This window comes from Plecotus auritus (assembly GCF_963455305.1).
Source record: "Plecotus auritus genome assembly, chromosome: 1".
In the NCBI taxonomy this organism is placed as follows: Eukaryota; Metazoa; Chordata; class Mammalia; order Chiroptera; family Vespertilionidae; genus Plecotus; species Plecotus auritus.
Window position 1 is genome coordinate 32,664,899 of NC_137770.1, and position 24,674 is coordinate 32,689,572.

A 24,674-nucleotide genomic window follows, 5' to 3' on the forward strand; every position below is an offset into this window, starting at 1 on the left:
CTGGGCGAGTCTATTTTGAAGAAGTGGCGTTAGAAGAAGTTTAAGTTTAAAAAATTTGGCTCTCAAAAGAAATTTCAATCGTTGTACTGTTGATATTTGGCTCTGTTGACTAATGAGTTTGCCGACCACTGTACTAGAGCAAAGGTTTGGGAAGTGGAAGGGAATGATGACATCTATATTCACATGCTTAATAATTGTGTTAGGTGTTATGACAGTAATAGGATGGTGCATTATTCCATATATGAGAGGCATTATCCAAAGGTTAATTGAGACTGCATTAACCAAACAAACCCCAGGAACATACCAGCAGAATATTCTCCTTCTCCTAGATACCGCAGAACATGAAAGTCAAAGACTGCTAGCTGAATTTGAAGAAAAGAGTCAAATGAAAAAAAAGGAGGAATTGTGAGAGTGAACCAGCGATCTTTTCTGTAAAAGAAAGGAGCTCGCTGCCATCTTTGGTTCCTCCATTTTTTATATGACCTTCAGACTCTCAGGGGGCTGCCATCTTAGGCTCCTTCTTACCCCTGCCCTTCCTCTGAATTAGCTAATCGTGCAATAATGGGAACCTGAGCTCTGAGCCTTTACCAATCAAGTCAGAGTACAGAGTGAGGGGTAGGGCAGACCCCCATCAGAAAATAAAACCCCAAGGGACTTCCTGTTCTGTGTGCTTTGCCCATGGTTTCCAACTGGCATGCACCCTTCTGCGCAGGAGTAAATTTGCCTTGCCAATCTAAAAAAAAAAAGAAACATTAAGTGCTTATGCTACCACGACCTTATTTTGTTTTTTGTTTTGTCTTTAAACTAGTGACTTATTTATCTTTAAACTTCTGAATCCGTTTTTATTCCAATATTTTAAATCTATATTAATATTATCTACCACATATTGGCTAAGAACTATTGAAAACTTTATAATGTACCATGTATATATTGTACTTTGTATTCTTGCATAACATTTTGCATTGGAGGTATCTATCACTTATCTGTTCAACTCAGTGTGAATAAAATCCTTGAATATCCATTTTAACAGAATGAAGTGAGGTAATTAGGATCATTTCTAAAGTCTGTTCAGGCATTAAAAGTCTATGATTCCCGGAATAAACTTAACCGAGGTAAAAGACCTATATGCGGAAAACTACAAGACACTGAAAAAAGAGATAGAGGAAGACGTAAACAGATGGAAGAACATATACCAGGTTCATGGATAGGTAGAATCAACATCATTAAAATGTCCATACTACCCAAAGCAATCTATAGATTCAATGCACTCCCCATTAAAATACCAATGGCATATTTCACAGACCTAGAAAGAACTCTACAAAAATTCATCTGGAATAAAAAAAGACCCCGAATAGCCACAGCAATCCTGAGAAAGAAGGATAAAGTAGGAGGGATCTCAATACCAGATTTCAAGCTGTATTACAAAGCCACTGTCCTCAAAACAGCCTGGTACTGGCACAAGAACAGACATATAGACCAATGGAATAGAATAGAGAATCCAGATATCGACCCAAACCACTACACACAATTAATATTTGACAAAGGAGGCATGAACATACAATGGAGTCAAGACAGTCTCTTCAATAAATGGTGTTGGGAAAATTGGACAGATATATGCAAAAAAATGAAACTAGATCACCAACTTACACCATACACAAAAATAAACTCAAAATGGATACAGGACTTAAACATAAGACGGGAAACCATAAAAATACCAGAGGAATCCACAGGCAGCAAAATCTCAGACATATGCCGAAAAAACTTCTTCACTGATACTGCCCCTAGGGCAATGGAAGCCAAATTAAAAATAAACAAATGGGACTACATCCAAATAAAAAGCTTTTGCACAGCAAAAGAAACCATCAACAAAACCACAAGAAACCCCACTGTATGGGAGAACATATTTGCAAATGTTATCACTGATAAAGGTTTAATCTCCAATATCTACAGGCAGCTTATACAACTTAATAAAAGGAAGATAAATGATCCAATAAAAAAATGGGCAACGGACCTAAATAGAATCTTTTCGAAAGAAGACAGAAGGAAGGCCAAGAGACACATGAAAACATGCTCAAAGTCACTAATTATCCGAGAGATGCAAATCAAAACGACAATGCGGTACAATCTCACACCTGTCAGAATGGCTATCATCAACAAATCAACAAACGACAAGTGTTGGCGAGGATGCAGAGAAAAAGGAACCCTCGTGCACTGCTGGTGGGAATGCAGACTGGTGCAGCCACTGTGGAGAACAGTATGGAGTTTCCTTAAAAAACTGAAAATGGAACTCCCATTTGACCCAGTAATCCCACTCCTAGGAATATATCCTAAGAAACTAGAAACACCAATCAGAAAGGATATATGCACCCCTATGTTCATAGCAGCACAATTTATAATAGCTAAGATTTGGAAACAGCCTAGGTGCCCGTCAGCGGATGACTGGATCAGAAAACTATGGTACATCAATGGAATACTATGCTGCCATAAAAAAGAAGGAATTATTGCCATTTGTAGGAACCTGGATGGAATTAGAGAACATTATGCTAAGTGAAATAAGCCAGTCAATGAAAGAAAAATACCACATGATCTCACTCATTTGTGGATAATAAAAAACATTATAAACTGATGAACAAAAAGATACAGAGGCAGTAAAGCATCAAACAGACTGTCAAATTACAGGAAGGTTAGGGAGAGGTGGGGGAAATAAGAGATCAACCGAAGGACTTGTATGCATGCATATAAGAATAACCAACAGATGCAAAACATTGGGGGGTGAGGGCATGTATGGGAGTTGGGTCGGGGCGGGGCAATGGTAAGATATGTACACATATAATACTTTAATAAAAAATACGTTTAAAAAAAAGTCTATGATTCCCTAACTATATAATTGACAGTATAAAAGCAAAACACAGGTAAAATCCAATTATCTATTGGGGCCTGTACCTAATTTAAGACATCATTCAAGTCATGGCCCCACTTGTTGCACTAGCCATTCTACAGAACCTAACCTTAATTTCATTTCTGTACCCATCTCTACCCTTGATTACACACTATCCTAGTATAAATCATAATTCCATATGATTTTCAAACATTAAAAACCCAGAAAGTTCAGGAAAGTAAATTATCCTAAAAAGCAAGCTTTTAGATAGTCAAATATTTTTAACTTGTACTAAGTTATATCTAGCACCTTCATAATCAAGATCAAATGAAATAATAGGGCTTTTTGAAGAATTTAAACAAAAGAAAAATAAAAAAGCTAAGGAAATATTCATATTAAAAACCACATAATATAGATTAATTAAAAAATTAACTAAATGGAAACCATAAAGAACCAAATAGTACAAGGATAGAAAAAAAGACCACTGTACAGAATATACACTCTAGAAACAAATCCATCTGATTTAGGTACCCTAAAATCCAGAAGGAAAAGGATAGTTTTCTCAAAAAAGGGTGACGGATCAACTGGATATCATATGTTTGAAAAATAATTCTTAATCTCTCTCTACCTTACATTATTCATAGAAATTAATTTAAAATGCACCCTAGAACTGCAAGTAAAAGGGAAAGCAATAAAGCTTGTAGAAGAGATTTTTGAAGAATAGTTTCATGATCCTGCAGAAGGCAAAGGTTTCTTAAATAAGACACACACAAAAATACTAAATATAAAAAGAAAGTTTAATAAATTCAGCATTAATATTAAGAATTTTTATTAAGACACCATTAAGAGAGTGAAAAGACCAGCCACAAACTGAGGGATGATATTTATCATATATATATATATCTCCAAAGTTCTCCTATTCAGAATTATAAAAAAGTCCTACAAATTCCAAAGATAGCATATTTAAAAATTAAAATATTAAAAGGTACTCAACCATCATTACTCATCTGGAAAATGTAAATTAGAAACCACTACACATGGACCATAATGGTTAAAATTTAAAAGACTGACAATAACACCCAGCCAGCATGGCTCAGTGGTTGAGTGTCAACCTATGAACCAGGAGATCACAGTTCGATTCCTGGTCAGGGCACATGCCTGGGCTGTGGGCTCAATTCCCAGTGTAGGGCGTGCAGGAGGCAGCCAATCAATGATTCTCTTTCCCTCTCCCTTCCTCTCTGAAATCAATAAAAATACATTTAAAAAAAAAAGACTGATAATACCAAATTTTGACAAGAATGTAGAGCAACTGAAATTCTCCCCTACTGCTGGTGGGGATAGAAGTACAACTTTTGGAGGAAGCAACAACCTGGCAACTCTACACCAGACAATATATTCATTAAAAAATACATGGGAATATTCACAATAATAAAAAAAAAGCAATTCAAAAAACTAGAAGCATTAACAAAAGAATAAATAATGATCCATTCATTCAGTGGAATACCACACAGCAATAGAAAGAATGAATAACTGCTATACACAACATGGATGAATGTCATAAACATAATCATGAATGACAAAAGTCATTCTATTTATATAAAGTTCAAGAACACACTAACTTAATCCTTGATGATAAAAGCAGAACAGTGATTACTTGGGGGTGGCAGAGGAAGTCCATACTGACTAGTACACGGTATGTAGGAAGATCCCAGAGTGCTGGAAATATTCTACATCTTGATCTGGGTGGTACTTACAAGGGTCTATACATATGAAAAGTTCATCATGTTGTACAATTAACATCTGTGCACTTTACTGCATGCATATCTCAAATTTTAAAAATGTTACAGCACGTAATTCAAATAGATGTAAATTTTATTAAATATTCTTACTACAGAGGATACACTGTTAAATTTTTTTTAAATATCCAAAGACTAGGAATAAGGCGGCCCAGGTGTTAGACCTAAGTCTATCATTTAGATGTGTAACCTTAAATAAATCACTTAGCTGGGTCTTAGTTTCTTTACCTACTAGAAGGGGTTAGTACAGATAATCTTTAAAGTTCTTTCTACATCCAAATATCTGAGTCTTTGAGATAAACTGTTTCATTAAAAAATCAAATTCTAACATTTCAAACTACCATAAGGATACCTAATGCCTGAATGTGGCAAAACCCAAGTTAGATCTTCTAATTCTAATGGGAAAAAAAGTTAAAGTCAGATAAGTGCATGCTGCTATTTATCCTGAATTCCCAATATCTATATTTAAGCTCATCTACTTTAGGCTAGACATTCTGGTGCCACCCCTTCAGCAGCCAAGAAACCTGACATCCAGATTACCTTTCCTTGCATTTCTCAGGATAGGTTATTCATTCTTCCAGGCCCTGCTCAAACACTATCTTATTTAAAATACCATTCCTCCTACAGCCATTCAGTCAAAATTAATTGTTCCTTTCTCTGTACACCCACAGTATGCTGCCTGTACTTCGTTTATAGCTCTTATTTCATTCTGTATTATAGTTGCTTTCCTGTATACAAGTAGGCCTTTTCCAAAGGAAGGATATACCCACTCAGCCAGCCAGATCAGCCAAATCAACTCTGGAAAATCAGTAACCATAGAGTAAGATCACCTTCATGTTAATGGTGGCAAAGTGAAATAGTAGATACTAAATGCTGCTGTCCTCTATTCAAATCAAGAAAAGATTACAATGAATATTCAAGATACTAAACTAATCCCAGCCCTTACTTTAGTCTACTCTCCATCAGAACAATGAAACGGCCAAAGGCAGATAGCTGAAGAAAGAAGTAAATTAGGTCTACAATGGGGAAACAAATTATTTTATGTTCATATATAGATGGTTAAGGAGGAGGCAACTGAATTACTTGGGGGTTATATATTCAGCATCACTTTTCTGTTCACTGACCCTGCTCCTACAGGATTGGTACAACACAACTTATATACTCTAATCACAAATGATTGGTTCAGCACACAGTTCTTCCTCAAAAAATTTTAGAAACACAACTGCAAAAATATAGTCAGTTCTTCTCTGAATGGCTAAAATGGGAAGATAAAAACAATGCAGGAGATGTCAATGGCAGTTTTTTCCATTGTGGAAAGGCAGATCTATGGTATGAGAAAATGAGGCTTACAGAGTGAAGCAAATATAAGAAAATCCAGAAGACCTTCAAACCCTAAATCCAATATTCCTAGAGCCTAATCCCATATTTAGGTTTTGTGAGATAGATATACCATTACTCTTATAATAAACTAGAGGCCTGGTGCACGAAATTCGTGTGGGGGGGAGGTGTCCCTCAGCCCAGCCTGCACCTATAATAAATTTCCCCTTTACTAAAGCTAATTCAATTTGAGCTGTCACAATGAAAACAATCCTGTGATAAACTGTTACTTTGATGACCCCCAATTAAACATGCATCCTAGTATTCCTAGTCTCTTCCCACAATAGCTCTGGGTTGACCCTGTGACTATTTTGACCAATAGAATAATGGCAGAAGTGAAGCTGTGCCAATTTCAGGTCTAAGCCTTAATTGGCCTGGCAGCTTCTGCTTCCTCACTATCACAATGCTTGCTCTTGGAATACTTCTTGGAACCCTGCCATCATACTCTGATGCTAATGAATCAGTCACATGGAGAAACCCACATATAGGAGGACCAAGGCCCTGGACAATAGTTCTAGTCAAAACTCCGAGTGACTGCAGCTATCCTAGAACCCCAAACAATGCCACCTAAAGCAATACCACTGAGTTAACTCACAGATATGTGAAAAAAGATTAAGTTGTAGTTTTAAGCCACTAAATTTTGTGGTGGTTTATAATGTAAATTTTAACTGACATAAAAGTTCAATTCATATGCAGGTAACTTGGGATTATACTTTCCTAACATAAGACTGTGATCTGGAGCACAGATTAGACAAATCTGGCCGACCATCTGTTTCTGCAAATAAAATTTTATTGGGACACATTTCATTTACATGTTGTCTATGACTGCTTTCATGCTATAAGGACAGAGCTGAGTACCTGTGACAGAAAACATATTACCCAAAAAGCCTAAAATATTTACTATCTGACCCTTTATAGAAACAGTTTGGTAAACCCCATCATACAGTACTTGGTAAGCATTTTAATATATAAATGACTTAACATGTAAACCTATTTTTACAGCCAATTCTTCATACTTAAAGGTCAACTCTATAAATATTTACAGGCATATCTCATTTTATTGCACTTTGCCTTATTGTGCTTCCAGATATTGTGGGGTATTTTTAAAATTGAGGGTAAGACTGCACCAGAAAAAAGATTACAATTCAAATGATGGCTGGCATTTTTTAGCAATAGGTATTTACTTAAATTAAGGTATGCACTTTGTTTTTTTTCCAATATATATAATGCTAGTGCACACTTAATAAACTACAATATAGTGTAAACATAACTTTTATATGCACTGGGGAACCAAAAAATTCATGTGACTCACTTTACTGTGGTCTTCACTTTATTGCAGCAGTCTGGAACCAAACCTGCAATATCTCCAAGATATGCCTTTCATAGCTGTAGCCCAACATAATGCAAAGCACGTCTAATGGTACATACTTGTAATAGACTGGATGTCTGTACACCCCTCCAAAATTCCTATGTTGAAACCGGTCTTCCCAGTGTCATGGTGTTTGGAAGTGGCGGCTTTGGGAGGTGATAGTCATGAGAGCAAAGCCCCACAGAGTTCCCTCCCCTCTTCCACACGTGAGGAGACAGAGGAAAGACAGCTTCTACGGGAAGTGGGCACTCACTGGACAGTGAATCTGCTGGTACCTTGATCCTGGACTTCCCAACCTCCAAAAATAAATTTCTATTTTTATTAGCTACCCTGTATAGCACTTTGTAATAGCAATCCAAATGGACTAAGTAAATACTAAACTGGGCTATACTGTTTGTTAACAAGTCAGGCTGTGGTCAGACTGACATATTAATCACTGACAGGAAAACAACCGAGTAATAAAAACAGATCCATAACTATTTAGCTACTTAAAAATTCCTACTATGGGGGTAGGGGTACTTCCATTTCAAGTTTCTCACATATTAGATATGAATCACTTCTGAATTGCATTAAGAATCAGAAAGGAATAAGTGTTTCATTATGATGCATAATTGACAATTTTAAAAATTAATACTATTTCACAGATCCATCTGTAGAAGAAAATTGGAAAATCCAAGTCCAGTATTAACTTAAGTCAATGATTCTCAAGCTTTCCTGCCAAAAATTATATAAGGTAGGCATTGGTATTCCCCATTTCATTGATAGAAAGACTAAAGCTTAGAGAAGTTAAGTAACTCTTAAAAACTTCACTTAGGTATAAATTCAGGTAGTCTAATCTATTCTGAGTACAGTAAGTCCTCACTTAACATCATGGATAGGTTCTTGGAAACTATGATTTTAATGAAATGACATATAACAAAATCAATTTTACCATAGGCTAATTGACATAAACAAAAATTAAGTTCCTACAGCATATTTCTGGTAACAAAAACATCATCAAACTTCTAAATAAAGAATAAAACCCTTCAAATGTTAAACAATGAAACAAATGTGAGTTATACATACATACATTTAAGAAAGATTAATAAAAATAAGTAGATAATTATTTTCTAACCTGCTTCTTCCATTTCAGAATCTCAGGTGGACAAAACCTGTCCCAGGAACTCAGAATGCAAGAAGGGAACCAACCCTGGACAGGATGCCATTGCATCACAGGGAGCATCACACACATTCAGACTCACACAGACCGGGACAGTTTAGACACACCAATCCACCTAATGTGCACTTCTTAGTGATGTGGGAGGAAACTGGAGCACCCAGAGGAAACCCACGTGGACATGGGGAGGTCTATAAACTCCACACATAGTGGCCCCAGCCCAGAATTGATTTTATTTTTTATCATCAACATTATAATAAAAGAATGTTAAACAAAATGATGTTATTGGAGGACCTGCTGTATCTGTATGAACCTAAAACATAATATTGTTCAATGAAGATATATGTCTTATTTTTGCAATAGTTTTATTTTAAACATGTAATAGCAAAATAATCATAACTTTTTTGGGAGGAATACTAACTTTGCTTTCCAGATCTCTGGTATAATACCATAATTAAAATTTTAAAAGGTAATACCTCAAATACCTCTAAATCACTATTAGTCTTACAAGCTTGATTGTGTGAATCAGTTATTACCCTTACATGCATGTAATTTTTATTCTAAATCTTAAACATTTTGCAATTTGAACTCCCTGTAGCATGGGATATTGAATGAAATAAAATTGCACATATTATGCAGTGAAAGTAATAGCCATTTATTCCATTTATACTTTTTCTAGCAATTTTTCCTGTTTGAAGGAAAGCATTTCAGATCAATAATTTTGCTGTCATTAACAGATTATAGATAACATGAATATAAGCAATAAGAGAATGGTAAACATGAGGTATGTTCCTGAGACTGGGTGTAATAAAATTTGAGAGTTGAATGAGATTTTAGAGAGCATCTATTGTACTTTACTTTTTACGGATAATGATATCAAACTCCCACTGGAAAAATCCAAAATAGAAATTGATCTAGTATTCTTTCCCCATAACAGTAGTAACAGAATCAAGATTGGTCTTTCTAGTCTTTGCTATAATAGATTTTCTGAGTATGATAATAATAGTCAGCCAATATTTTAATATAAAAAATAAAAAGAGAGAAGTCAGGGTCGGGGTGGGTGGGGGTGAGAGATTAACCAGGGAACTTATATGCATATATGCATAGTCCATGGACACAGACAATAGTGTGGTGAAGGCTTAGGAGGAGCAGGTGTGGGTAGAGAGGGTCAATGAATTGAGTTGGGGGGGGGGGGGAGGTGAAAAACAAAGAAAAAAATAACGGTGATTAGGAAAAAAATATTTTTTAATTGATTGATTTGAGGGGGAGGAAAGGAAGATATAATGTCTGATTCCATAAGTGCATATTCAAATATATACTTATCTACAGAAGATTAAACAAAAACAAAAATCTTAAAAGTGGTTAACACCAGAGAGACTGGGGAAGTAAGGTGGTAGGGATTAATTTCACACTTTATCTTTCTGTAGTGTTACATTTTTTTACAATGCACAAATGCACTCTAGTAAGTCTTTAAAAATATGACTTAAGAATTCAGGAGTTTTTCCACTTGCAACTGAATTCAAAAGTAACTCCTACTGTATGGATATTAATTTTATCAAAGCATAATTTTTTAAATTTGCATGAGAATAAAAATGTTTAGTATTGACTCTTAAGTGGAAGGGGAAAGATAATCACTTAAATGATGCATCTATTTTTATGTCTGAAAATATTTATTCTATTTCTTGTTTCCAAGATATCCAAAAATTCTTAACCTGAATTAGACTTTAAAGATTAATTTCTTCAAGTATATTTTTTTTCTTTTTTTTTATTGATTTCAGAGAGGAAGAGAGAGGGAGAGAGAGAGAGAAACATCAATGATGAGAGAGAATCATTGATTGGCTGCCTCCTGAATGCCCCACACTGGGGATCGAATCCACAACCCAGGCATAAGCCCTTGACTAGAATTGAACCCGGGACTCTTCAGTCCGCAGGCCAACACTCTATCCACTGAGCCAAACCAGCTAGGACAAGTATACTTTTTTCTTAATGTTATTTTAAAAAAAGAACTTATCAGTACTTAGAGAATTAAAGGAAACATTCCATTTATACTTGGTACTCATACTGTACTTGCTCTCTTACTTTTCCTAAGTTTCTGCATTTTTATTAACGTTTTCAGCATCAGGAAGATCCAATAAACTCTGATCCTGAAATCTCAAAGTACAAAAAAATAATTAAATTAATAAATAATAACCCATTTATCCTCTGATGCCCCCAACCCAAAAGTGAAAATACTTATTCTTTAGACCTCACTTTAAGTCTAACTGAAGGTGATATCTATCATATATAATTCTTAGCACGGTAGTTTATGTGCTTCCTCCCATGGCTATTGCAGATTATAAACTAGAAGGGGAAGAACAAGTATATAAAGTTACAACTGAAAAGCGAATACAGTACAGAACCATACTACCCCACTTCATAATAAAAGATATTCAAAATAAAATATAGAAATATAATTATTGAGAGTACAGTCAGACCTGTGCTTGAATTCTGGCACTGCCACTGGTATAAAATTGAACAAGTTACTTAGCTTCTCCACTTCTCAGGCAGTGTAAGAGGAAGGACTGAATAACATATGCAAAGTGATTAGAACAGATAGAATATATTTATACCATATATATGGGCCCAATACATGTTACCTATAATTAGTTATACCTGACTGAACAGAAATAATTATATTATGTTCATTAAATATTTTCTATCTTAGAAAGCAGGAAATGTGTAATGGTTTAAAAATTTGTTGTCAAAAGTGGCTTGAAAACTACTTTGGTGCTTATACTTACCTACATCAAAAATAAAAGAGCCTGGCCCAGCGTGGCTCAGTGGTCGAGCATCGACCTAAGAACCAGGAGGTCATGGTTCAATTCCCGGGCAGAGCACATGTCCGGGTTGTGGGCTCAATCCCCAGGAGGCAGCCGATCAATGCTCTCATCATTGATGTTTCTCTCTCCCTTCCTCTCTGAAAACAATACAAACATATTTTAAAAAAATAAAAATAAAAGATAGAAGCACTTTATTCCTTGAAATGCAACATAAATTAAGCATGTATTTGTCAATATCCAACTTGATTAAATACTGTGTTCCTGTTAGCTCCATGAACATAAGGTCTTGTGTGTCTTATTCACTACTAGAGGCCCAGTGCACCAAAATCATGCACTGGAGGGAGGGGGGCGTCCCTCAGCCCAACCTGCGCCCTCTCGCAGTCCAGGAGCCCTCGGGGGATGTCCAACTGATGGCTTAGGACATCCTTAGTGCTGCTGCTGAGGCAAGAAGATGCTCTCGCCACCATCACTGTGCTTGCCAGCCATGAGCCCGGCTTCTGGCTGAGCAGCACTCCCGCTGTGGGAGTGCAATGACCACCAGGGGGGCAGCTCCTGCATTGAACATCTGCCCCCTGGTGGTCAGTGCATGTCATAGCAACCAGTCGTTCTGCCGTTCCATCGATTTGCATATTAGCCTTTTATTATATAGGATTGCATCCCTCGCTTAAGCACATAACCTGGCACACAGTAGGTGCTGAATATTAAATAAAGTATTTCCTTCGTCTCAATAACCATATAAGGTAAGCACAATTCCCCCATTCAAAGCTAAGGATAAATAGGTAAACTGTAATTAAGTGTCTAAAGTGATAGAAGAGGTAGAAATGTTGCCTCCTATTTCATGGTGTTCTGCTATTTTGACCATCACAGTTAACCTTCCAAATAAATAATAGCATTTTTAGAATTTCTTTTACCTATAATTTAAAATTTTCATTTTCTTAAGATAACATTTTTGGGGGTGGGGTGGGCTAGTAGGGGTCAATGAAGAAAGAAGGGGACATCTAATACTTTCAACAATAAATTTAAAATTTTTTAAAAATGATCAAATAAAACACATAGATAAATAAATAAATATTACCCTAAAATAATCCTCATACAGACTATGACCATCAACTAAGAGGTACTATATTATATTTGATAGTATAAAATGTCTCAAATACACATTATTAACCACCCTGTTACCAGTTATATTGAACATCTTCTATGCAACTACTTCATTAATAGGGGCTACGGTGAAAGGGCACAAAAGAAGTAAAGAACAGATCACCTATTTGAAGAACTTTAAAATGTATTTTAAACAAGATGTTTGTACATGAAGTGTTAGCAAATTGCCCCAAAGGAACATACAATAAGGAAAGGAAGATTACTGAATATATACTCCAACTTAGACATACATGCTAGGCATTTTCACATACATTATCTCAGTTACTTCTTAAAACTCTGTGAAGTAAGTACTGCCAGCTTCATTTTGGAGAAAGAAACTGGAATTCAGAGAAGTTAAATGACTTCCCACTATCAAGGGCAAACCAGAGTCTGAAATCCAAGTCTGTTTGACTCCAAAGTCCTTTTTTCAAAAAAACTGCATCTTGCAGCCTCCCACATGATTGCAGGGTACAGACAACAATTTATAAACACAAAGAAAGAAAACAAAGAAAGAAATCATTGTAGAGAAAAGATTTTGTTGAGGAAGTGAGGTTTGAGCTGAATTTGAAATAAAGTGTAAGACTGAAACTACTGGTGACAGAAAAAGGGTTAATACAAAAATTTCTAAATTAAAAAAAATCTAAATACTTTTCCTTAGTTTATACTGACAGCACCTGATCTCTGAAACATTTATCTTTTCTTCCATTTCTTATTTTCTTGCATCTTTATGTATAATTTACCTCTCCCCCATAACAATTTCCATTGTAAAGACAAAAAAAAAAAATTAACTAAGCATGATATTCTATGTATCTCCTTCTAGCTGGTCAAGGTGCTAAAGGATAGAAACATATATTGTCCCAGAGAATAAAGTGATCTCAGAGAATGATTCCTTCGTGTTAATGGTGAGAAAAGTTGAGAGAGCGAGGATCCAAGATGGCGGTGTAGGTAAACACCTAAACTGCTGCCTTGCACAACAATTTCAAAACTACAACTAAAAGACAAAACGTCTATCACCCAGAACCACAGGAAAGCTGGCTGAGTGGAAGTTCCACAACTAGAAGGAAAGAGCAAACAGCACTGAGAGGTGCACAAGCGCTGAAAAGCTGAGGTACGGAGGCGCGAGAATCGGGCTGGCGGCAGGCGACTGGGAGCGCTGCTTTTTTCAACCCAAAGGGAGACAAGCTCCAGATTACTCCAAACTCCAGTTTCTGGGAAGACGCGGGGGAACCAAACTCCTATGGGGAGAAGCTGGACTGTCGGCCGTGGGGTCAGAAAGTGGGGGTGGCTTGCTTACAGGGCTGTGCGCAGGAATAATTGTTTACTGCGCTGGGGTGCAGGACGCGGGGACGCAGTCGGAGACACAGAGCCTGCTTACTGGCAGCCATCACTGCTTGCCACGCCCTAGCCTAGTGATGCCCTGAGACCCCGCCCTGAACAATCTACAAACCCACCCAAGCTCCAAGCAGCGGCTGTAGCATATGAAAGACCTGCCTATTGCAGCTTAACCTAGCAAACTTGCAGCCCAGGTCAGACAGCTCCAAAACCTCCAAACCCCAAGCAAGGAGGAGAAAACTGTAGTTCTCTCTGTAGCGCCTGCTGGGTGGCCTCAGACAGTAGCTGACCTGCACCCCATTAGAGATCCAGAAGCCAGTGTACCTAGTGGTCAGTGTGAGACACCAGATTTCAACTCACATCCATAAGTGACACATTCAAGAGGCAGACTCAGTGAGCACCAAAGTCCCGCTCAAACAAGTCCTGCACCATAAGCGTGTCTCCAGCGCAGCAGTTCTTCCATTAGAGACACAGCGGGTCCTCACAGCCAATTGGCCTGGAGGTCAATTCCTCCCAGTGTACCAACAGCAATCAAGGCTTAACTACACCAAGACTTTGCACTCAGCCCACAAAGGGGTGTACCAAAGGCGTCCACCTCAGGTGATTGGGGAGGCTGAGCTACTGGCCCCTATAGGTCACTCCATCAACACGGGGAAGCAGCAAAATGCGGAGACAAAGAAACATGTCACAAATGAAAGAAATGGAGGAAAGCAAACTACTGGACGACATAGAGTTCAGAACCACATTTATAAAGTTACTCAAGAATCTTCTAAAAACCGCTGAGGAACTTAGTGAGACCTTTAAGGATGTTAATGAGAATGCCAAAAAAATGGAAAAGGACCAGTCAGAAATTAAGCATACACTGTCTGAAATAAAGAATATACAGAAACTCAACTGTAGATCAATGTACCCCAAGAATCAAACCAAAAATCTGAAATATGAGGAAACAAAAAACACCCAACCAGAAAAACAAAAAGAAAAAAGAATCCAAAAATATGAAGATAGTGTAAGGAGCCTCTGGGACAACTTTAAGCGTACCAATATCCGAATTTTTGGGGTGCCAGAAGAAGAGAGAGAGCAAAATATTGAAAACCTATTAGAAGAAATAATGACAGAAAACTTCCCCCACCTGGTGAAAGAAATAGACTTACAAGTTCAGGAAGCACACAGAACCCCATACAAGAGGAATCCAAAGAGGACCACACCAAGACACATCATAATTAAAATGCCAAGGGCAAAAGACAAAGAGAGAATCTTGAAAGCAGCAAGAGAAAAACGGTTAGTTACCTACAAGGGAGCACCCATACGACTGTCAGCTGATTTCTCAACAGAAACTATGCAGGCCAGACGGGAGTGGCAAGAAATATTCAAAGTGATGAACAGCAAGAACCTACAACCAAGATTACTCTACCCAGCTAAGCTATCATTCAGAGTTGAAGGTCAGATAAAGAGCTTCACAGACAAGAAAAAGCTAAAGGAGTTCATCACCACCAAACCAGGATTACATGAAATGCTGAAGGGTATTCTTTAAGAAGAGGAAGAAGAAGAAAAAGGTAAAGATAAAAATTATGAACAACAAAATGACATGAAATACATACCTACCAACAAGTGAATCTAAAAATCAAGTGAATAAAAAATCTGAAGAACAGAATGGACTGGTGAATATAACAGAATCAGGGACATAGAAAGGGAGTGGACTGACAATTCTCAGGGGAAGGGGGTGTGAGGGGTGTGGGAAGAGATTGGACAAAAATCTTACACCTATGGATGAAGACAGTGGTGGGGGGTAAGGGCATGGGGTGGGGTGGGGAATCAGGTGGAGGGGAGCTATGGGAGAATAAAAGAGGAACACCTGTAATAATCTGAACAATAAAGATTTATTTTTAAAAAAAAGGTGAGAGACAGAGTTAAGTAATATTGTTCAAGGTTATAAAAAGTTTACTGGCCAGATTATCATTAGCATGAGTCTTCTAGTGTTGTGTGACCCAGTGTTCCTAAAATGTTCTTTGTGTGTGTGTGTGTGTGTGTGTGTGTGTGCGCGCGTGCGCGCGCGGGCGCCAAAGTATCAAAAACAAAAGAATGATGAAATCTGGCGTTATATAATGGGCTCACTTGAACTTTCTTTGAAGTTCTAGATTTTATCTTAAAAGGTCATGTAAATTCTACACTCAGTACTTAATTTACTCATGCTTATCTAATATTAAAGTGTTTTAAATTACAGTCTCAAGTAAAATATACTTCAAGAATTATGCTTGGTTTTATTAATCAATGTCACCGCAATAAGTTTCATTTTCAAAAAATTAAAAATAACATTTAAAAAGAATTATTGTTTGTTCCCACAGTTTAGAATCTAAGGATTAGAAAGAATCCTTAGAGTATCCTTTAACACAGTGTCATGTACCTCAATTTGAGAAGCAGGACACAAATTGTATAATGCTCCTTTCACCAGATTTCATTTTCTTGCTCCTTCATTTTTCAAATTAGTAAATTTTTAAAGCACAGTAAATTTCATTCTTTCAAAATGTATAGTTACTGGCAAAACAACTGTAAAAATTGTTGGGACTGTTCATTTAATTAACAAAAGTTTCAACAAGTCCTACTTGTTTAGTTAAAATTAATTAAATACAAATTCACTTATGAACTCACTAAACAACCTGAACAGAACTTCTACGTGACAATACATAGATATTTGCTTTTTGGGAGGTCACTCAAAAATTAAGTAAGAATTGTATGCTATTCATATTAACTACAGTCTCAATTACTTTTAAGCAGTTTAAATAATCTTTTCTTCGTCCTAATTTATCTTCTCTTCCCAGATGTGAAGCAAGAAATCCCTGTGGTTTCATTACTTTCTTTTTAGCATTGTTTTAACACCTCAAATCCCAAATAGGCTATGTATTTCCAGGAGCAAAGCATAGATCTTACCTGTTTTACTCAGTTTCAAAAAAAGCATACAATTCAACTTATCAATGAATCTATCATCTATTAGAGTAAAAATGGACTCATCCGTCATTTCCTCCTCAATAACATATTGCTGATTCTCCACCATATATCTCACTTAAAGTGAAAGTCAAATATGTTTTTAATATAGTTAAAACTCTTTATGTGTAACAATCTATGTACCCATAGTTTATAAAGTCTTTGGCCAGAGACGATAGTGTTCATTTAATGACTTTCTACTTTCACTAAAATTTTAATTCTCTAATATATTGCTTCCAATCCAAAATTCATGAAAGAACAACCTAGTTTAAGAAATAGACTTCCTTTTAACAAAAGTCATATTGATCAATGTTGATATGTCTGCCAGAATACACAATTCCATTTGGTAGGATTTAAATTTTGTTTGCAATAGTAATTTGGTTACTTAAAAACAAAGATATATTTAGATGTCCTCATCAATAAATGGGCTTTTCAGAATACAATATAGATAGTTATAATGCACAGGTATAAGCTTAAGTAATGCAGTAAAATAAGTGCTTGAACAATTCTAGAGTTACATGATTATCCTTGGCTTAGAATTTGTTTTTTTTTAATATTTTGAATGGCTGAAATACTCCCTACATGTAACTAATATTTTAGGTGTTCTAGTTTACAATTAGTCTTTTATCTCTATTATCTAGTCATATCTTGTTCTAATAACTCTTACTAATTATAAATCTACAGCTTAGTCAATAAAAATGTGTGTTACTAGAGAAAAAGTATTAGTTTTTAAAATGCCCTTCGCTAAATATTTGCATCACTTCTCATCCATGCCACTGTTAGTGAAAATTCAGGTAATAAATTATCATCTTTAGCTAAGTGCTTTGGTAGCAAACATTAGCAGTGGCTAGCTAATACGATATTAAATACCCAATGGAATATAATCTGTCTCATTCTATATTATCCACACACATATTCATTATTTTCCTGATATTGCAGAGAAACTTTTATAGCAGAACTAGTGTGCTCCCTTGATAAACAGCTTCATTAGAAATAGAAAAAATTAAGTGAAAAGTGACACATTTAAAATATAGTTACCCTTATCTGTAATTATTAAGACTCACTGTAAGTATAATTACTACTACAGCTATAAAAAAAAATCCTACATCTGCCCCACATCTTCTTTCAGTTTCGAAAAAGCAGATACTTGTTTGCCTCATGCTATTCATCCATCATATAATCTTTATCTGTTATAAACAACAATAGAAGTAGAGAACATTAGAAACAGATATATTGAAAACCAGATCTTATGTCACCAAAGACCTATATAACACTTCATTTATAGCAAATCTTCATAAGATAGTTATTGACAACGATATTGTTCCTGGAGATGGACAATAATGTTCAACATAAGATGTTTCCATGATAACCTATTTTATATACAGAAATGTTCCCAATTTTTCTAATAAAAGTTAATATAGCTAAAATATCCATTTATACTATTAAAATCTGATTTCCAAGCCCTAGATAATTCAAGATATCAAGTAAAAAAGAAATGCCTTTACTAAATATTTTCCTTCCCACCACTATATTTTTAAAATTCTAATAGTTAATTCATTTGATGAGACATTTCAATAGACTGTATACTACAGTTGCCAAATTCATAGCTGAGCTGAAGATTATAAAAACATCTAGAAGATGAAAAGTTTCATGGTATAATTATCTTGCAATAGAAAATTTAAAGTATCACAAAAAAAATAAAAATTTAGAAATTACAATACAGTTTCACAAAAATACGCATGTGTGCTTGGGTAGACAATACTTTCTACTACCTCTGTAAAACAGATTTAGACCATGGGAGCCATGGGGACCATGCTCTACTAACTGAGCTACCCAACCAGGGCAACATTTTCATGTATAAGGTTGCCAATGAGAATACATAAAATCCCTACTATGAAGCATGCAGAGGATATTTTATAAAATAATTCCTTCACCTTTAAAGAGAGCTGCAAATTAAAACTCATAAAATCAGTTTTAAGTGTGGAATCTTAACTCAATGTTCTTAAGTATAAAATCATAGTGCTTAAGTTCAGTAAGGAATAATTTCACATAGTAAAACTGCAACATTTGAAGTTCTACAAGACACAAAAATTGCACAACATAGCTTTATTATTAATGTTTTTTTGCACAATATAACTTGGAATATCAAGAACATAAATATTAAGCTGTTTGTAATAAAATCCACTACTTGCAGACTGAAGGCTGGTGCCCTTTCATCTGATTCTTCTCCATGTTTCCAGGATCCATCGTAGTAGACAATATTCATATTAATAACTTTTCAAGTAAAAACCTCAGAGTTATTTCTGACTTCAAATATCCATTATTACCCTCTGTTACTACTTCTCCCAAATCTGCAACTTCTACTTCTTTCCTTCAGCTACATCCTTATTCCTGACCCTAGACTTTTCCCCTAAACTACTGGACCTCATTCTCATGAAACAGCGTCCCCAGATTCTCTTTAATCCCACTGCAAAGTTCTCTTCTCTCCTTGACATTCTGCCTATGCACCATACCTATTCATAGCACCTAGGCTTCTCATGTTCTGCTCAAGAGCCTCATCCTCACCAACCAACATTTTCTTATTTATTTTAGAGAGAAAGAGGAAGAAGGAGAGAGAGGGAGGGAGGGAGATTTGTTGTTCCACTTATTTATGCATTCATTGGTTGAGTCCTGCATGTGCCCTGATGGGAGATCAAATCCCCAACCTTGGCATATGGGGACCATGCTCTAACCAACTGAGATACCTGGTCAGGGCAACATTTTCATTTATAATGTTGCCACTGAGTTTCAACTACCCTTAAAAATATCAGTTTCTACTTAACCACTGGTAAATGTACTAAATTCTGCCTACAGGTAATCACATTTGCCCCTAATTCATCTGAATATGGGATTCCTTTTACATTTAGCCTTCAAATGCACACGTAAGTTATTTAGATAATTTTAGCAAAATAATTACATACATTGTTAGCGGTTCGCATATCAATTTTATCCCTATTGTACTGTAGGGATATGGATAAGAGCCAAATCTTTCAAAGCATTCTGTACAACTATGTCATTTGACCCAAGTAAGATGATTTGATAAATAAAACTATCACGGAAAGCTTAAATAAACAATTTTTTTTTAAAATCTCTATGATTTAACTTTAAAACATCTATGACCTTTCATTTCCATGGTCAGTTAACATACTTTGGATTTTATTAAGCTTCACTCTTACTACTCTACTAATTTTCAAAACATGGCTAGAATTTAAAGTGCAAGTTGAGGGTTGATATAGAGTATACAACCGCGATTAGATTCTTTGAAAATCTGCAATGTGAACTCTAACAATTCTGAGATATAACTGTATCTTTGCATATGGCAACAGTTTCAGCACCAAAAAAGGAGGACAGCTCATCTTCTGATTTGGGGGGATTCCCTTCCCAGCAATATGTTTCTCCACCCAAGAGGCTATTAGGAAAATTCAATAAATCACCATTAACATCTAGAAAGAAAATCAGGAAAAGGCAACCCATTGGCTATGTAAAAGAGTGTCAAGAGTGTCATGGATATCTCCTTTTCATAAAACTAAGCAGTTAAATTAAGCTTTGCACTCAGTATCTACCGAGAATTTTTTTTTTTATCTAATAATAAAAGCAAGTCTCATTCAATTTAGTCCCTCCTCGAGCACCGTCTCAACGTGTCAAATTTTGACAAGGGAAAAAAATTAAAAAGAATTGGGGGGGGGGGGACACACGAGGATTCCTGTCTACATCACTCCTTTTTCCGAAATCACAACAGTAAATCTTGGATTTCCTTCACTCCCAACTAAGCCCTCAGATTCTAAATATAGTTCTTTAACCCCCGCCTTGCCACTCAATTACACATAAGCCTTGCCAACTACAGAACCACACAGCAGAAACCCCTACAAATTGGCTTGCTATTCATCTCGGAAGTCATGCCCTGCAGCAACTGAGGGATATTACCCAAATACAACGCAACGGAATCAGACAAGCAGGGCATACACGGTTTCCGCGAGGGAGGGAAACGCGACCCGGGAAAAGTGTGCTCCTCACCAGCTTCGGGACCATGGAGGGAGGGGGGAGGGCGGAGGGGAGGATGTCCCAGAAGGGAGGAGGACCGAGGAGCCCAAGTGGAGGAATCCTCTCTCAAGTGAAAGGGGCTGGATCCCCAGTTGCAGGCTCAGCCGGTCCCACTAAACCTTACTCGAAGAGGCGGGCAGAGGGCCCTTAGCTCAGGAAGGCGGAATACAGACACTTTCCCAGGTCCGGGTGCAAGCCGATCACCCACCTCCCGGGAGAGACTAGGGGTGTCCCATGGTGGCTGAGGGGATGCCCTGCTCTTGGGGGGCAGAGTTCGGCCTCTTGAACACCCAAGTCGTGTCCGGCCAGTGCCTCCGGCGAGCACGGGAGGAGGCTCGGGGCCACTAGAGTGGGGGAGGGGGTAGCGAGGGGGTGGGTATGGGATTCCCCCTCTCCTGGACCGGCGCTAGCGGAGGAAGTGCGCGGGCCGGCGGGAGCGGCGTGCTCCAGACTGCGGAGCCGGGATCCCGCGCCCGCACCGGCAACCAGGAGCCCCGCAGCGCGCGCCGCACCGGCCCCTCGGTCCCTGAGGGCCAGGGACTTGGGCTGCGAAGGTACTGGGGCCTGACATCCCACGGGACCGGCACTTGCTCCCGGGAGGGGTGGGGGCACGGGAACACCCCAACCTCCAGCAGCTCAGTGGTTGTAAAACGCCCCCCTTTCCTGTCCCCCTCCTCAGCCTTCCCTCCTCCCGAGGCCGCAGAGCAGGGTCACCACAGGCAAGAAGCCTGAGGCACGTCGGGGACGGCGGCGGCAGCGATCCCGTTCTCCTCCCGGTTACCTGTGAGGACTCCGACACGGATTTGATGGTCGTGGTTAGTGAGGATCATCCCCTCGGTCGCCATGTTTCCCAGCGCAGTCACCGCACTGACAGGAGCCGGGAGAAGCGGGAGCTCGGAGCGCGCGGCCGGGAGCGCGCCCGCCTGGGACCGCGCGAGAGCGCGAGCGCGAGGTGAGCGGGAGGGAGGAGGAGTCGGCCGCGAGCCGGTCCGCCTGCCCCGGGAGAGGCCGCGGCGGGAGCGCGCGAGGCCGCGGGACGGGGCGGAGTCCGGGCGTGCGACCCCGAGGCCGGTGCGAGGCGGCGACCGCGGGGGGCACACGCTGTGGCTGCCGGAGGGGAACGCGTGGAGGAGTCGTCCGGGCGGAAAGTCCGAGGCCACTATGCCACTATGCCGAGCGCGAGAGCCCAGGCGGCTAGATAGCAAGAGACTGAAGGGAAAGGAGAGCACACGCTCGGGAGCTTGCGGAGGCGGACTCGGGTCCTGGGCGGAGCTACACCGCGAGGCGTGGAACTCGTGGAGAGTGAGGGGAGGAGGGAGAGCCGGTCGCGGAACGCCGGGAGCGGGTCGGACCGGCCCAGCCCGAGGCGGACGGGGGACGCTCGGGACACGCGAGTAGCGCCGGATTGGCTGGGAGGACGCGGCGCGGTGCGCGCGAGACCCGAACGCCGCCTCCGCGAGCGCCAGACAGAAGCAATCCCCTGCCGAGCCGCGCGGCGCAGCGCTGGCGGGGCCTCTTGCCGGCTTGGCTGGGCTGCGGAGCGCTCTCCTGCGCGGGTTTGGGAAGGAGTTAGCACTTGGGGCCACTCCTCGAAACCCCCAGAAGCTGCGGACCCACCCCGTGAAGGCGCCAGGGAACCTGGAGGTAGCTTAGAAAACTGCGTGGGTGGCAGAACTGCGGCCACTATGACGGAGAAAGTGCCGTGGGCCATGAAGGAGGAGGTCACCTGTCCTGCCTCGTCTTCCCCCCGGGCTTCCTCCTGCTTCTCCTGTGCTCCAGGATCCCATCTCCAAGTGTGTGTCTACCGGGCGACCTTCCTGAACTCAGGAATCTGCAGCGGAGCAACAGGAGTGTAGATACCTGGCTGCTCTTCCTCCTGCTGCCATCCCTTGGTTTTGTGGCTTCTTCGCCAGGGCCTCTGCTTTCAAATGAAAAGCACCAATCTCTGTGCGAAGGTGTTCCTCCCACCCGAACCCTGTCGGAAAAGTGGAAATAGAACCCAGGCCATGGCAACTGAGTTTCATTTTAGTGTTTGTGGGATATGACCATGAAAAGAGCTTTTACTTTTTTCCCAGGTTTTTTCCTATAAAATGTATTATTAATCAACTGCGTTTATTTCATATCAGTTCTTACTATCCTTTTAGCCCTTCCAACTGCTGAATTTAAAAGTTATTTACACACATATGTATATATTTTTCCTTTGGTTTCAGCCATGGTAAAACCTGAGAAGCTTAGAAATGAAAAGCAGTGCCCAAAATGTATAATCAACGTTTGTACACAATTAAAACCTCCGTTTGATGGCTATGAGTTTAAGGCTCTAATTGGAACATGGACTTATCCTCTAATTGATTCACGTTGTTATGTATTTCACTTTAAATAATGGGAGTACAAAGGAGATGATGGAATTGAGGTGGGATAAAATAAATTAGCAAAATTTCTTTTGAGTGTGTGTATTGCTAGTATTTTTGACAGTGGGTTAAATATCAAAGCCAGAAAGTGAACCCTTCTATAATAATAAAATCATAATATGTTAATTAGACCGGATGTCCTTCTGGACTGCAAGGGTCCCAGGTGCCAGAGGGAAGCCAGTGCCCACAGCAGGGGAGGGCGGGAGGGGGGGCCAGCAAGGCCTACTCTTGCCGGAATTTCATGCATCAGGCCTCTAGTTTTCCTATAATTATCACAGTAGAGCCTGGTGGCCAACGCATTAAGTAGTTTCAAATGAAAATATACAACTTTACAGGAAAGTATGTCCAAGAGAAGTTTTCTTTATCTCTAAAGATGAAGACCAATAGTTGTTTACATTGTTATCTCCCTAACCTACCTTTATTCTCTAGTTCCTCAAGTTTGAAATGATTAAATGTCTTTAGTTTTTAGATAAATTCTAAACCTGCCCACTAATAGGTTCTCTGATGTTAAACTGGGCCTTTTTCTTCATCTTTTAAATAAGGTGGTAGACTAAATAAGCACCCTTTAAGTAAAGTGATAGACAAAAGCACCCTTTCAACTTAGAAATGCTATAATCATGGAAGAAACTGACACTTGTTTCACAAATAACAGAAAACAAGGGACTATCTGTATAAAAGTAGTTAATGACAAACTTCATTAAGATTTAATTGGGAAGGTTGAATATGAAATCAGCCTTATAAAGTATATGGAGGATTGTTTGCTAAAACTACTAAAATTGCTGGGAAAAAAGTGATAATAGAACTAAAATGGGCAATTATGATAGATGCTGGTCTCCCAACAATTTTCCTCAAGTGTATTTATCTCTGCCGAGTTTAGAAAACTGTTACAAAATTTACACAGGAAAAACCCAGTGACCTTACGGTCACATTTTTTTTCTTTGCTGGTTATTGAATGAACATGGCAGTATGCACATGCTTTTTTACTCCTATTACAATGCGACATTTCTTCAAAATCCATCCTGAATCAGGTTTTATAACAAGGAAAAATTTCTGGAATGTAGGAAGAGAGTAGCATTTCTAAATACTGACAAATGTCTCAGGAACATCATGGAAGGGAGAACCATAGTAAAAGAGTTAGAGTTTATTTATAAAGAATTGGAAGCACCCAGCGATTTATCCTCCCATTTCTTAAGGTTTTAATAATGAAGACTATAGGAGTTTGCATTAACTGAGAGTTAACATAAAAGGTAAACATCTGGCTTTCATAATGACTTCATTATGAAGACGGAACTTTATCAGTAGAAATGAATTACTGAAGTTTGAGTTTTTCCCAGTAATGG

The 24,674-nt window shown here is 38.7% G+C and overlaps 1 protein-coding gene across 23 annotated transcripts in view; it reads right to left on the reverse strand.

The window, feature by feature from the left end:
• Positions 1-22,564, reverse strand: part of GPHN (gephyrin) — a 439,592-nt gene extending 417,028 nt beyond the window's left edge. For all 23 annotated transcript variants that reach the window (XM_080684045.1, XM_080684039.1, XM_080684042.1 and 20 more), the window contains exon 1: positions 21,708-22,564. In XM_080684045.1, coding sequence (XP_080540171.1) covers positions 21,708-21,771 — 64 coding nt within the window. In that variant the 5' untranslated portion in view covers positions 21,772-22,564. The remainder of the gene's footprint in view (positions 1-21,707) is intronic.
• Positions 22,565-24,674: the final 2,110 nt, after the last annotated feature.